Source organism: Myxocyprinus asiaticus, chromosome 45 (assembly GCF_019703515.2).
Source record: "Myxocyprinus asiaticus isolate MX2 ecotype Aquarium Trade chromosome 45, UBuf_Myxa_2, whole genome shotgun sequence".
Lineage (NCBI taxonomy): Eukaryota > Metazoa > Chordata > Actinopteri > Cypriniformes > Catostomidae > Myxocyprinus > Myxocyprinus asiaticus.
The window spans coordinates 17,547,856-17,562,231 of NC_059388.1; the positions used below are offsets into that span (position 1 = coordinate 17,547,856).

The 14,376-nt window shown below is 38.9% G+C and overlaps 1 protein-coding gene across 5 annotated transcripts in view; it reads right to left on the minus strand.

The window, feature by feature from the left end:
* Positions 1-14,376, minus strand: part of LOC127435096 (exocyst complex component 4-like) — a 176,747-nt gene that overhangs the window by 158,855 nt on the left and 3,516 nt on the right. For all 5 annotated transcript variants that reach the window (XR_007896127.1, XM_051688287.1, XM_051688286.1 and 2 more), the window contains exons 3-6: positions 10,149-10,343; positions 5,504-5,688; positions 3,770-3,870; positions 845-1,082 (exon numbers count right to left, since the gene is read on the minus strand). Coding sequence is in view for 4 of the 5 variants with exons in the window: in XM_051688287.1 (XP_051544247.1) it covers positions 845-1,082; positions 3,770-3,870; positions 5,504-5,688; positions 10,149-10,343 (719 nt within the window). In the remaining variant the exon portion in view is untranslated. The remainder of the gene's footprint in view (positions 1-844; positions 1,083-3,769; positions 3,871-5,503; positions 5,689-10,148; positions 10,344-14,376) is intronic.

Sequence of the window (14,376 nt, forward strand, 5' to 3'; positions counted from 1 at the left end):
GAGCATCCGCCACTGACTCAGCAACATCTGCACAATGGATGGCACAAAACAAATAAAGTTCAGCGAAAATCCAAATGAAGAACACGACGTATGTATTTGGACTAGGCCTATATCAGATTTTATTAAGAAAAACAACAGGAACTCTTTGTGGGGGCATTTTTTGCTACCATATTTTGAATTTAGGGGACATTTTTGCCCAGAGCCCCCGTTAATATCCAACCCTGGATGGAACACTAGAGAGATGGAGATGAGAGATGTAACAGGTGTTTACGTGTCTCTCTTCATCATGCAGATGGTACACAAAGCATTTGTGCTATTTCTGCCTTTCTTGTCAAATGTGCTGCGTCAAAACTATAGATCGCTCCAACATCACGTGCTTGGAATGTTGCAGCTTTGTAAATTATAAACAGAAGCGATAGATTTATCGCATCGCACACTAAACTCAACAAGCACTCAACGCGCTGTTGACAGCTGCTCTTGAAAGAGAGGGAGAGACAGAGTGGATTTACTCGTGCATCTTCTGGAATTACAGTTTGATACAAAAACAAGTTTATTGATTTGATTTGTTTATTGACATCTGTATCTATTGGTTTAATAATTAGCAGCTGCACTTTAAGTGAATAAAAGTGTGCAGGAATTTCACACATTATGAACATGGAACTTGCAGGAATTATTAAAATTGTGTGCTATACCCGCAATCCCACGGCGAATTTCAGGCACTGTGTTACATTTTAAAAGCGTCTTTAAAAAGCAGCCAAACATAAGGGAGGACAATGAATATTCATTGCAGATGGCAAATTTTAATTGATGCTATAAGCCCTCATCTCTCCATATCAGTTTTTACCTGGGCTGGTTGTCCTGTGCCAGGTTCTCTCCTCTCTGGTAGGCATGGTCAGCAATCTGAGTGGTGGATCTCTTGAGGATCTGCTTCAGCTCAGGCTCTAGACGTTCCATGATGGCTTTAATGGTCTCAGGGATCTTCCTGAGTTTGGCCAGAGCTTTGATCAAGATCCCCATGAACTCAGCACTATTCTCTTCTGGGTCCACATCCAAGTCTTCTCTCATTTCGTGTAGCTCACGCACTGCAAAAACATACACATTACATGAGTAACACCACAACAGTATATAATTATGGCATCATGAATGGGTTGAATGGTTTATGGAACAGCTTCATAAGTACATATATGCAGTTAAAGGCATCACTTTAAAGAGAGAGCAGTAACACTATGTTAACATTTGGTTTAATCATATAATTATATATTGCCTAATGCTGAACTGATCATTAATTAAATGTACGTTCAAATATTTAATACGTATAAAAGAAAATATATAAATCTGAAAAAAAAAAAAAATGAAGTTCCATGAACATTTCTAACTGTTTAAATGTAACTAATGATCTATTAAGCATTACATAATGAAATGCAAAGTTATTAATGGATGTTATTACATAGTGCACCTTAAAGCTTTTACAGGTATAAAGGAAAATGTTTATGTGTTGAGAACTTGATATAAAATTGTTGCAACTCTGCATGCAAGCTTGTTACATGGTAATTTGTGTTTTATTACCATGTAATAATACAATAAAATAAACTGGCTAACCAGCTAAGTAAATTGCATTAGAAAAAGGTTTACAGCTGTGTCCCTTAAATACAAAATCACTTGTTTGAAACAACATTCCCTGCATTAGCAGTTCAAAGAATGTTTTTAGAAATCGTTGTAGTTGTCCTTCAACATGTTTCAATCCCAGTCTTCCATTATTATTCCCCTACCTTTATTCTCTCTCTGCTTCCCTCTTCATCATGGCATCAGCACACACCTTTTTAAACACTTTTTAAACACACCTCCCAGTATTTACCTGCTCATTAAGGTGATAGTACAGTGAAGTGCTAATTTTCAGTGCAATATCCCTCAAATCCAATGGCTGTTTAAAACGGTCTTAATGTTTATTTTAAGTTAATGTGCTCAGGTTTTTCTTTCTTTTCCCCCCAACTGTAGCTCACTAAATAATTACTACAATTACCCCTGACAAATGATGTGCAAAAAGGCCATTAAACAAAATAGGCGACAAAAGGAGAGTGTCTTCCGCAGCAGGGGAAATGCCTTCTGATGGCGTCACCCATCACACATAAAGCACTGCGAAAGCAATAATTGCAAGCATTTCGCGTAATGTGGGGGAAAACTGCAGCCAGCGCAAGAATTACTTTGACCCAGAATGTGAATTATGGAGAGTTGCACCTGCTTTGGAAATTGGAACAATTAAAAAGAGAGTTATAATCTTAACTGGGGGGGGGGGTTAAGATGCTGGGTAGCTCAGCGAGTATTGACGCTGACTACCACCCCTTGAGTCGTGAGTTCGAATCCAGGGCATGCTGAGTGACTCCAGCCAGGTCTCCTAAGCAACCAAATTGGCCCGGTTGCTAGGAAGGGTAGAGTTACATGGGGTAACCTCCTCAAGGTTGTTATAATGTGTGGTTCTTGCTCTCGGTGGGGCACGTGGTGAGTTGTGTGTGGATGCCGCGGAGAATAGCATGGGCCTCCACATGTGCTACGTCTCTGCGGTAACAGGCTCAACAAGCCACGTGATATGATGCACGGATTGACAGAGGCAACTGAGATTCGTCCTCCGCCACCCAGATTGAGAAGAGTCACTACCCCACCACGAGGACTTAGAGCGCATTGGGAATTGGGCATTTCAAATTGAGGAGAAAAGGGGAGAAAATTGGGGGGGGGGAGAGGGATGGATGGATGGAAATCAACAAAAAGATCGATAAACGGACGGACAGACAGACAGATAGATAGATAGATAGATAGATAGATAGACAGACAGATAGACTCGAAACTCTGTAAACTTGGCTGCTTTACTTATGTATTGTAATTGTACTAGTGTTTAAGAGCATGACTCTAAAACAGACAGCTGTGGGTGGGTTGGTGGGTCTGATAACAGTCTCAGAGCTCCATGGCAGAGTCAGCCCCACACAGGAGAGCACGGATAACAAGGCCCGCACCCCCGCTGTGCTGACAGTTCTGCATGATTAATAACGTGAGAGAGTATCTCATCTGCACTGGTTATTATGCTTATTGAAACATGATGTACTGAGACCATGAAACCTGTGTGTGTGTGTGTGTGTATGTGCGAATACACATCTTTTTTTAAATGCGGTGTATGCAAGTAAATGTGTGTAGTTAAAAAGGTGTGTGAATACTGGCATGTCAGGAGAATAGTGTGTGTGTGCATATAACAGTGATTGTGTATGTATAAGAGGACAAGAGCAGTGTGTGTGTGTGTGTGTCTATGTATATGGGACTAAATCCACAGTTGCCACTGCTTAACATGCAGAGAGCAACAGTTTGGAGTCTTGACTATGGCAGTTTTCTGCACTATTCTAATAGACATAATGACAATAGTCACATGTGTCCCAATGAACTAATTAGCACTCTCAACTCTGACAGACAATATAGAGCACTAGGTCCAATAAAACCACCCCTCGCTTTATAACAGGTCCACCTAGAGTACTGTTCCATTCAGTACATCAGAGAGGATTCCATCATTCACATTATGAGTTGAGGCTGACACTAAATTAATTTCTAATTCACTCTCTCTCTCAGCCAAAGTAGCACTCTGATCCTCTCTTTCGCTGGCTAACGGTCACTTTCTCTTCCATTTGGTTGCATTCTCAATTTAATAGTTTGGTCATTTCCTTTTCTAGTTATTTGAACTTGTTATTCAACTTTCTCTACTCATCAGTTTGTCTGTTTTAGTGGTTCTTACTGCTGGTAGTTCCAGGGGTGATGAACTGTGAGGCTTCTGTAAGCTTGCGCGGAGTCGACAAACCGCTGACATCCAAAACAGACGTGTCCTTCGAAGCAGACCTGAAAAAAGAATGAAGGTACTGTTACTACCTTTATCACTATAGTAATCATTGTCCTAGTGACAGAAGCTTACTTAACAGCAGTCATTGTATAAAAAATAAAAAAAAAACACTATTATGATTACAAAACTAACCACAAAAAGCTTCCATGAATGTTTTATGAAAAAATAGAGAATGTTCCCCCCAAAATATCGCCATTTAGGCGATCAGAACATGAAGAATCAAACAAGGCAGGTAGTGAAACACACAACAAAGGAAATGAATAAAAATCCTGCCACTTTAGGAAGCTTCTGAAAAAACAGAAAATTGTATTCGCGTTATGACCCTGACTAATAAATCACTTCTCCTCATGAAAGCTTTGCGCTATAATTACATGCCCGTAAACAGAGCAGCGCAAGAGGGAACAACATGCACGCACAATTCTGAGATCAAAAACACTAATACAAACAACTCCACACTTCAGCCCTGCAGGGTCACCAACCTGCATTAGCTTAATGCGCTACACCGCTGCGCCTTGTCTAATCTACGAGAATTAGCATTGCAGAGGCAGCCGCTGCAGTTTGCGCAGCACGCTGACGGAGGGGGTCAGCAATCCCCTGGCGACAGTGCACGCGTGGGCGGCCGTGTCACCATCGAGAAAAGCAAAAACCTATTATCATTCCTCTCGTGCTCATCGGCGAGGGTGTGAATGACTTATCTCTGTTTGTGCCGTACGCCGCATCAGTGCCAGAGTGGCCAGGCCCTGTGCGGGGGCAGGAAGAGAAGAGTCGCAAATCAGCTAATTACATGACTCTGGAGGGAACGATGCAACAGGGCTAGAGAGTCTTTGTTTACCAACAAGATAATGATTTAGGACCCCACTGAATGAAGCCTTCAATAAAGAATTAATATTGTGATAGTGTAATCACCCTGTTAGAAAAGCTGGTTATTAAATATGTGAAGCAGAACTACGGTGAGACACAACAAGCAAGAAGAAAAAGACTTTAAAGTAGAAGCTTGACATGCATTCTTTGAGTCATCCTATGACTAATTAAAGTTTATTCAGAATGTCAAACTAGCCAGGGTTTACACCAACTCGTGCCCATATTCTAGCCTGGATTCTTAATTAGTCTGATCAGTTATTCAGTCTGGCATATTCCACACCTTTATTAATGATCAGTCAGCAATGACTCAAAGGATGTTTGGTTTCATAGAGCACGTCTTTCTCTTTAAAAAGTACACACACAGTAAATTAGATGAGCAGTGTGCCTTGCCACCAGCAACCTGCAAAAGTAAATTAATCTAAAGCTGAGAAATGACTTTGCTGCTCTGAAGGTAATTGAGTTTCTCGGTATAACCCGAATCAAAAGCTCCATCAACTTTTGATCAAGTTTTTTTTCTGTATTATTCATCCATTCATGTTTAATCAAAATAATAAGCTTATAGTCAGCATATCTTTTATTTGACACTGTTCACGTTTCCTTCCGGGATAGATTTTGACCATCCTAGAATTGAATACTTTTGCACTTTTGAGCACTTTAGGTGTATATTACGCTTAAACGAGTAATTCAACTCTGCCAAACAGGCTCGAAGTGGATGGGAACATGTTCTTCCTAATCAAAAAATACTTTTTAATCCCAAGAGCCTTAACTCACCGCCCCTTCTCCTTGTCTTTGCCGCGGTGACCCACGCGGCTGGTGGACTTGATGTAGAGGTGGCGATGGAGTTCGTCAATCAGCACTAGGTGGATGTTGAGCTTTTTGCTGTGGAGTTCCAGCCGCAAGTCACCGAGACCCTCCACCTGCAGCAGAGGTCCTTCCAAAGAATCCACTGCTGACACCTGCAAACACAACAGCATACCTGAAGTTTATAATCGAATTAAAATATGAAAATAAAAAAGTTTTGGAGAAAAAAAAAAATTAACTAAGAAATGTTATGAAGCAAAATTATTTTATTTTTTTTTTTAAGATTCTGCACCATTACTAGGTAACTAATCAAATAAGCATTTTTGTGATATTGACCATGCACTAGGGTAATTGGTAATACTACCAATATTCATAATCGATTAGTCAGTCGGTTGTTTGAACGACTAGTCAACTAACTGGTGTTAAGGATAATGTATAATTAGGCTCGGTTATGTTCACGTGACCACAATCAGACACATTTCAGAGGGATATATAGACACTAAAGCGCAGCACTTCAACATGGTAACGGACGGATATTCAACAAATAAATAGGCTAAAAAACTGTAACAACACATTGCACAAAACTATCAAAGAAAAGTAAGAAATAAGGAAGGCTCCAATACAGAGCAGCATGAAACCGCTTATGCGCATCCTGAATGCAGAATGATGTGCTTTAATGCAACTGGATTGCTTCAGTGTGATCCTCACTGCACATTCAAAAGTGCAGAAAGGCAAGATAATCTTGCAGATCGCAGTCTAGTTTACAACTTCAAGCAGTTTAAATCTTCTTTACTGCAACTACTTATTTAAGCAGCGTCAGACAGAATCAGCAAAAGACTTAAATCTCTCCACAACACCTCACAAATATGGGAGTATTACTCAAAGAAGAGGACTAAACATTCAACAGTGATATCTTGAAATGTATTGTTGATTACCGTTACAGCAGCACATAAAGGGACTAAACCTAAAGCATAAAATAATTGAAACTTCATGCAACGGGTTTTACCATGCTGACTGTTTTTTTAACTTTTAAGTAAAGCAAGTTATCATCATGCAAAAACGCTTTCCAAGAAGCTGCATCTCTAAGCCTAATTAATTTGAGAAATGCGTCTCCCATTTAAAGGAATATTCCGGGTTCAATTCAAGTTAAGCTCAATCGACAGCATTTGTGGCATAATGTTGATTACCACAAAAATGTATTTTGACTCATCCCTCCTTTTCTGTAAAAAAGCAAAAATCTGGGTTACTGTGAGGCACTAACAATGGAAGTGAATGGGGACAATTTTTGGAGAAATTAAAGGCAGAAATGTGATGCTTATGATTTTATAAAAGCACTTGCATGAATTCTTCTGTTAAAACTTGTGTATTATTTGAGCTGTATAGTTTTTTTTTTTTACAGTAATTTTAAGGTTTGTTGACATTACATCGTCATGGCAACAAAATTGTAAAATTGGCTATAAATTTACACGGAAAAGATAAGTGATTTTATCACACTAAAATCATGTTAACACACATATTGTTAATGCCTTGTGCCTACACTTTTGAAAAAGTGAGTATTTTAACGTTTCCGGATTGCCCCATTCACTTCCTTTGTAAGTGCCTCACTGTAACCCAGATTTTTGTTTTGTTTTTAAAGAAAAGGAGTAAGTCAAAATTTATTTTTGTGGTAATCAATATTATGTCACAAATGCTGTCGATTGAGCTTAACTTGTATTGAACCTGAAATATTCATTTAAACTACCACCACTAAAATCGACTACCACCACTCAAATCGACTAGTCAATTGTTGGACAACTAGTCAACCACCCTGGCACATCCCTACCATGTACATGCTTGTTCAAAAAGATCAGATTTTTATTGATGAACACAAGATGCTCTTTGACAAATTCTCATATCATGCTCGATAACATCAGGAACTTTTAGAGTCCATGCCAGCTCAAGTGCATGCTGTCATTAAAGCAAAAACTGGACAATACTTAAAAATCTATGTTCATTTTTCACTTAGATTGTTACGCTTATAATTTGTAAATAAAATTTTTTTATTAAATTAGAGAAATACAAAATAGTATAATTTTCCCTAGTGGTTTCAGACTTTTGTACCCCACTGTATATGAATGACAATGGGATTTAAATAATAGCTTACTGGCTTTACAGAACATCAGTTCATCTACTTTGGCCCAATGGTAACTGTTGCTCTCCATGCTAGGCCTAAGCTATGGGTGTCTCAATCAGCACCCTAGCTCCCTATGTAAGGAATCAGTGTATCGTGAAAATGAATTTGGGCACTGGCAATGGTTTTAATCCACTGAACATTTGGACACTTATGACTCAATTAACTGTGAGACGATTACTCGCACTTTTAAATGCAGCAAATATTAATCAGCAACATTGCTGTATAAGTGACACTATCCTGCATTTTCACTGTAGATATAAAAACATACAGTGCCATTATGAAAGATAAATGACATAAATGAAGAAATAAATACTGTGTACAAAGAAGTGTATTTTTAATCTTTTTCTAACAACTCTAATATTTAAAAGATTGTTTCCCTTTCATGAACATTATGGATGAAAGCTAATTCTCTTTTAAAGAGAAAATAAGGCTATGACATCATATATTTATACTTGCACTCATCATCTAACGACTTCAGAAGACCTGACATTTCCGGTAAGGGAACATAATGAGCAACAATGCTCCCTGATTTTTACAGTGCATTCTGGGAATTTTTAGGGAGTTAACATTTCAGTGCACTGGAAAGATTTTGCAATTGGGACAGCCCTACAAATTGCCGACTCCCTGGTCAGTGACCTGACTACAGAACTAGGGAGCTGGTTGAGAGGCACCCTATCTATAAATCCCAACACAGCTTGTTCATTGCTAGTCGCTGAATAACAGAACTGTTCCAGACATATCCATTGTTAAAAACCATCCACGATTAGCTGCTCTACAGGATCACATAATAGCATCTGCACCACCTGTCCATCAAAAACCACAGAGATAGAGCACAATAACAACTCTCCTACAATCAAGGTATTAAAAGAGGGAAAATGCGGCGTGGTAGACCACAGTGGTGCTGAATATTTATTCTGCGGAGTGCATGTGCGTCTCCTGCAGAGAGCATAATGAAGTATGTGGCCGCTGGTTGAATGAGGCGTGACGAAGCTTATCAGTGGACACAAAGTGACAGAACGGTGCATAAACTGGAAAACTACAGTAAATGCATACACAGTACTGTAAACTTGCTTTTTCTTACACACACACACAGATTTATCAGTTGTATTTAGGTTTATCATTACTGTTATTGCTATAACTTTTTTCAAAATGTAAATGAGTGTTAAACATAGGTGCATAGTTTGTTGATGGATGATAAACAGGTAAAAAGTCCCACAGAGCTACATCTAAGGACCAGTCACTATTCAATTTCATTCATTGCTATCATCTTTCGTCCATACACTAAAAGTGAATAGTGCTGAAGCTAACATTCTGCCTAACATCTCCTTTTGTTTCCCATGGAAGATAGAAAGTCGTTTGGGTATGGAGCAACATTGAGGTGAGGAAATTATGACTATTTAAAATAATTAAAATACTGTAAACCTGGCTTTACTACACTTGAAAACACACACACAAAAAAAAATTGTCATCACGTTCCTGTCCCTCTCTCTCATTCACAGGTGTAAATGTAGTTTAAAGCAGAGAAAATAAGAACAAATGCAACTTAACATGGAGAACGAGTCCAGCTCCCTCAGGATTTGTTTTAATGCCGTCCTGAATCTGCGGCGTATCAGCAGCTACTTGCCATGCTGCTGCATTTGCAAACTGAATCTGAAGCAGTCGTGTGGTTGATAAGTTCAATTTCCTAATTTCATTCACCTGACCGGGCTCACATGTCCCAGAGCCTTCATCTTCTATTCAACCTTTCCCTTATCCTTCCGACCTTCTTTTAATCTCTCGCTCTCTCTCTCTCTTGCTTCATTTCTCTGCTTTTACCTTGCATTTCCAGGCTCTATTTCTCCACTACCTTCTCTCTTCTCTCTCAGTACTGAACAATCCTGCAGTGGATACTGCTTGTTTATATTTAATAAATCAAAACGGCACTGAATGAAAATCAGAGGGAAGCTAATGGCCTGATGATATCACTCTTGAGGGCCATCACTGCACACTTGGTGCATCGCCTTTGACAGACAGAGAAGGGGTCATGCAAGTCAAGTATGTATTCATGCAAATGAGGGTTGCATCAGCTACAGTGTATACCACCAGGATCAGCATATAGATAACCTAAGAGTCTGTGTTTATATTTCTCATTGCACACCCATTTTAAGGTGGGAAAATACTTCAGTTAGCTTTCGAGATGGCTCTTTTTATGGTTGGATTTAATATGACTACTTTGAGTTTTGATTGGCTTTTTTGGTCACTGCATAATTCCTATAGTTCCATTTGTGTTATATCATAGTTTGGATGACTTTACTACCATTCTTAAATGTGTAACATAGCATTAATGAATGAGTAGGTGTGTCAAGACTGGTTTTCTAAATGTTTTAATATCAGAGGCCAGGCTAAAAAATAAAATCTCCCATATCAACACATCCAAACATTCAACCTCGAACACACACTTACCAGCATATCTGTTGCATACAGGTAGTGCTTGCTGGCCATGGACGCCTCAAGCTTCTGAGGCACCTGTTTGATGTTCTCGATCTCGTCCAGCAGGCTGAGAACATGTTTGTGCTCTACTCCCTCGATCCAGAGCTTCCTCAGTTCATCCCGTTTACAGTGGAGGAGCATCTTACAGGACAACAGGTTCTCTTTAACCTGAGCGAAGAGCAGCCCACACACAATGTCAGGAAGAGGAAAACAAGCATCAGTGAACAAGATTCATAGTTTTGCAGCTCTTAAATCTTTGCATAATTATTTTCATGCGTGTAGGCAGCAGGGAAGAAGATGAGAAACCAACATTTCACTGTAGATTAAAGCCAGATCATAGTGTCATTATTTCAGACATTGAAGACTCATACGATTACTTGCGATTCTTAATGTATCTTTTATGACATTTTTGAAGCTTTTTTGGGGGCATTTTTAATGTTCTGAGAGGAGTTTACAAAACATTTACAAATCTCAATGCTGGGTAAACAAACTTAATGAATTAATGAACATTGTTTCATTCGCAGTATTGAGTTTATATCTGTTCTATTTTCTTACACTTGCATACATGTAAATTGAGAGACACGGGCAAACTCTGCCTGTGTCCTTGACTCAAACACATCTTTTAAGAGTGCAATGAACAAACTCAGTCACCCGTGTCTTTAAATAATAATGAGACTTTAAAGACGAGTGATTAGAGGTCCCTGGGCACTCCTCATCAAGCAGCATACCAACGGAGCTGCTATTCTCTATTTACTCTAAACTAGGTTTGAGTAACTGTGTGTGTGTGTGTGTGTGTGTGTGTGTGTGTGTGTGTGTGTGTGTGTGTTATTTATATGACACCTCCATAATTACAGAACCTAAGGGACGGCCCATCAGACTGCATATCTAAGACAAACAAAAAACAACAAAAACATTTATGAAATAAGTTATAACTGTTGATTTGCTTTTCATTCTCGTTTTTGCATCAAACTGCTACTGCAAGGTTTTGTTTTCAGCATGTCATTTTCCCTCTAATTATGTCTCATAAATCATTCTCTGGGAAAATTATAAGTGCCAGCATCATACAAGACAGCATGCAGTTTGTGTGTCTGTGTGTCGATATCACAGAACTATGTGGGCACAAAGTAAAGCAACAGTTGCATTTCATCTATGTTATTGTGACCAGAAATTTTCACTTACACTTTGCCATTATATTTTTATCTAGAATGGGCTTTCGACCTTTACAGACAGACCTACAGACCCCCAAACCAGACACTCAGCCAACCCTAGGACCCACAAAATAAAAATAAATGTCAATTTTCACGACATTAACATTTTATAACGTATTTAATTTCCATAACTTTAATTAAAAACTAACATTAATTACAAGGGCTGGGAAATTTAACACATTACTTTCTGTGATTAATAGTCGACTGTTTAATGCATTAAAAAAAAAAAATTATCCACTTCCTAAAACTTAAAAATTTTCTTCCCCACTTAAATTGGCATATACACCGATGAGCCAAAACATAAAGACCACTCACAGGTGAAGCGAATAACTTTGATCATCTCTTAACAAGGCCACATGTCAAGGTCTGGGCAGAGTAGATGGTAAGCGAACAATCAGTTCTCATAATCAACGTGTTGAATGCAGGAGAAATGGGCAGGAATAAAGACCTGAGCAACTTTGACAAGGGCCATATTGTTATGGCCAGACAACTGGGTCAGAGCATCTCTGAAATGGCAAGGCTTGTGGGGTGCTCCCGGTCAGCAGTTGTGAGTACCTACTGACGACAGTGGTCCAAGATAGGGCTGCACAATTAGGACAAAAAGTCATATTGTGATTATTTTGACAAATATAGCGACTTGAACTGCGATTATGATACACACATTTTTTTTTTTTATGTTTTCCACATATTCAACTGACGAAAATCTACTGGGGTTTTCACACTTGAGTCCTCTCCAAACTGAGACCTTTTTTCAATTCACCAACAAACAAATAAATATATAAACACGTGAAACAAACAAAAAAAACTTCTTCATATTCAAACTGTACCATCCACTGTGTACCTGTTTTTGTCCATTTTGTGACAGGGTCTCAGCCCACTAATCATCATCATTAGTTTTTGAAACACAGTCAACTTGAATATTAGGGTTGCTCCAATTAGGATTTTAACATCCGATACCAATCTCCAATTTTCTTTTCATCTAATCCAGTGGTTCTCAACCTTTTTTGGATGAACGACCCCCTAATTGTTTACCTGAACTCATGTCACCCCCTTCCACCACCATACCAAATTATGTGACATAATCTGAAAGTTGAGACTTTGTGTTATCAAAAAAAAAAAAAAAATCATAAAACTTTACATTTTTGTTACTTACTGAATTTGCAACTACAGTTTAATAATTTTACAGTTTTGTTAATAAATTCAGCAGGCTTTCACACTATTAATGTGAGACCAAACCTTGTGTTTCTTGAATTCAAGCTAATGAGGGCTATATCTGGGACCTATAAAATGAAAATGCGAAGACAGAAAATAATAATAAAAGTGATATATTTATTATAATTGATACTGAAATGCTCATTCTACAGTACGGCATTGATTTAGAGTTGGATGCAGATGTAAATTTTCTATAACATCTATAAAAAGTAAACACCAAATTTATGTGGCTTAATAATTCTAAATAATTCTGACAGTGTGACTGAGTTGTGACTCCTTTTATCCGATTCTTATTGATTCAAATCTCTTTGAATTTCTGAAGGCAAACAAAACCAATTATATTTACTTACACTCAAAAAAAAATTATATTCAAAAATGGTTTCCACGTCTCACGCCATGCTTCACTGGTTCTCGCAGCTAATGCACGATTAAGAGCTCGAACCGGTATGCAAGTAAAAACGCACCTGCTCTGATAAACGCCCCCCATTTGTGACCTAATGCCCCACTCTCTTCTAATTTGTTCTCAGACCTTGGAGCAGTGGAAGAAGGTCGCCTGATCTGAAGAGTCCCGTTTTCTTTTACATCACGTGGACGGCCATGTACGTGTGCACCATTTACCTGGGGAAGTGATGGCACCAGGATACACTGTGGGAAAACGACAAGCCAGTGGAAAGAGTGTGATGCTCTAGGCAATGTTCTGCTGGGAAGCCCTGAGTCCGGCCATTCATGTGGATGTCAATTTGACACGTGCCACCTACCTAAACATCGTTGCACACCAGGTACACCCCTTCATGGCAATGGTATTCCTTGATGGCAGTGGCCTCTTTCAGCAGGATAATGCGCCCTGCCACACTGCACACATTGTTCGGGAATGGTTTGAGGATCATGATGAAGAGTTCAAGGTGTTGCCCTGGCCTCCAAATTCCCCAGATCTCAATACGATTGAGCATCTGTGGGATGTGCTGGACCAACAACTCCAATACATGGCGGATCCACCTTGCAACTTACAGGACTTATAGGATCTGCTGCTAATGTCTTGGTGCCAGATACCACAGGACACCTTCAAGGGTCTTGTAGAGTCCATGCCTTGGCAGATCAGTGCTGTTTTGGCAACACGCGGAGGACCAACAGCATATTAGGCAGGTGGTCATAAAGTTTTGGCTCATCGGTATATACATTTCCAAGAGGTACACCCTCGACTCGACTACACATCCTAGCACAGAAACTGATGGTGTGGAGAAGTGCACGCTTATTCATTACACGCAATTATGCATGTTCCGGGTATAATAAACATAGGAGCGGATTTACTGTATGGAGAATGGAGACTTTACCCACAAGCGGTGAACCAAGTGTTGGAGAGATACTGGTAAGCTGCGGTACTGTATCTCTTTGCATCGCCCGACATAAATCTCTCACTGTCATCTTAACCAGTGTCAAAAGTGAAACCATGTGAGAGAGACCTAGGCAGTGCATGATCGAGACTGAACGGTAGCCAGAGAAAATAATAGTTTTGAGATTTTAAACTTTAGCAAATTAAACTTCAGCATTCAATTTGTTTTATATCTGTATGTAAAGTGTCTAATAATGCATTGGCAATGTACACTTAAGTTTATCTTGCCAATAAAGCTTGATATAAATTGAATCTGCCCATTTGATCTTATTATTAAAAGTTCACTGGAAAACACCAAAAAATTTAGTAAAACTTTTAATTACAGCATGTCCACTGATGTTATGGTATTTATACATATACTTGTATCAAAAATATATACCTGTAAACATGT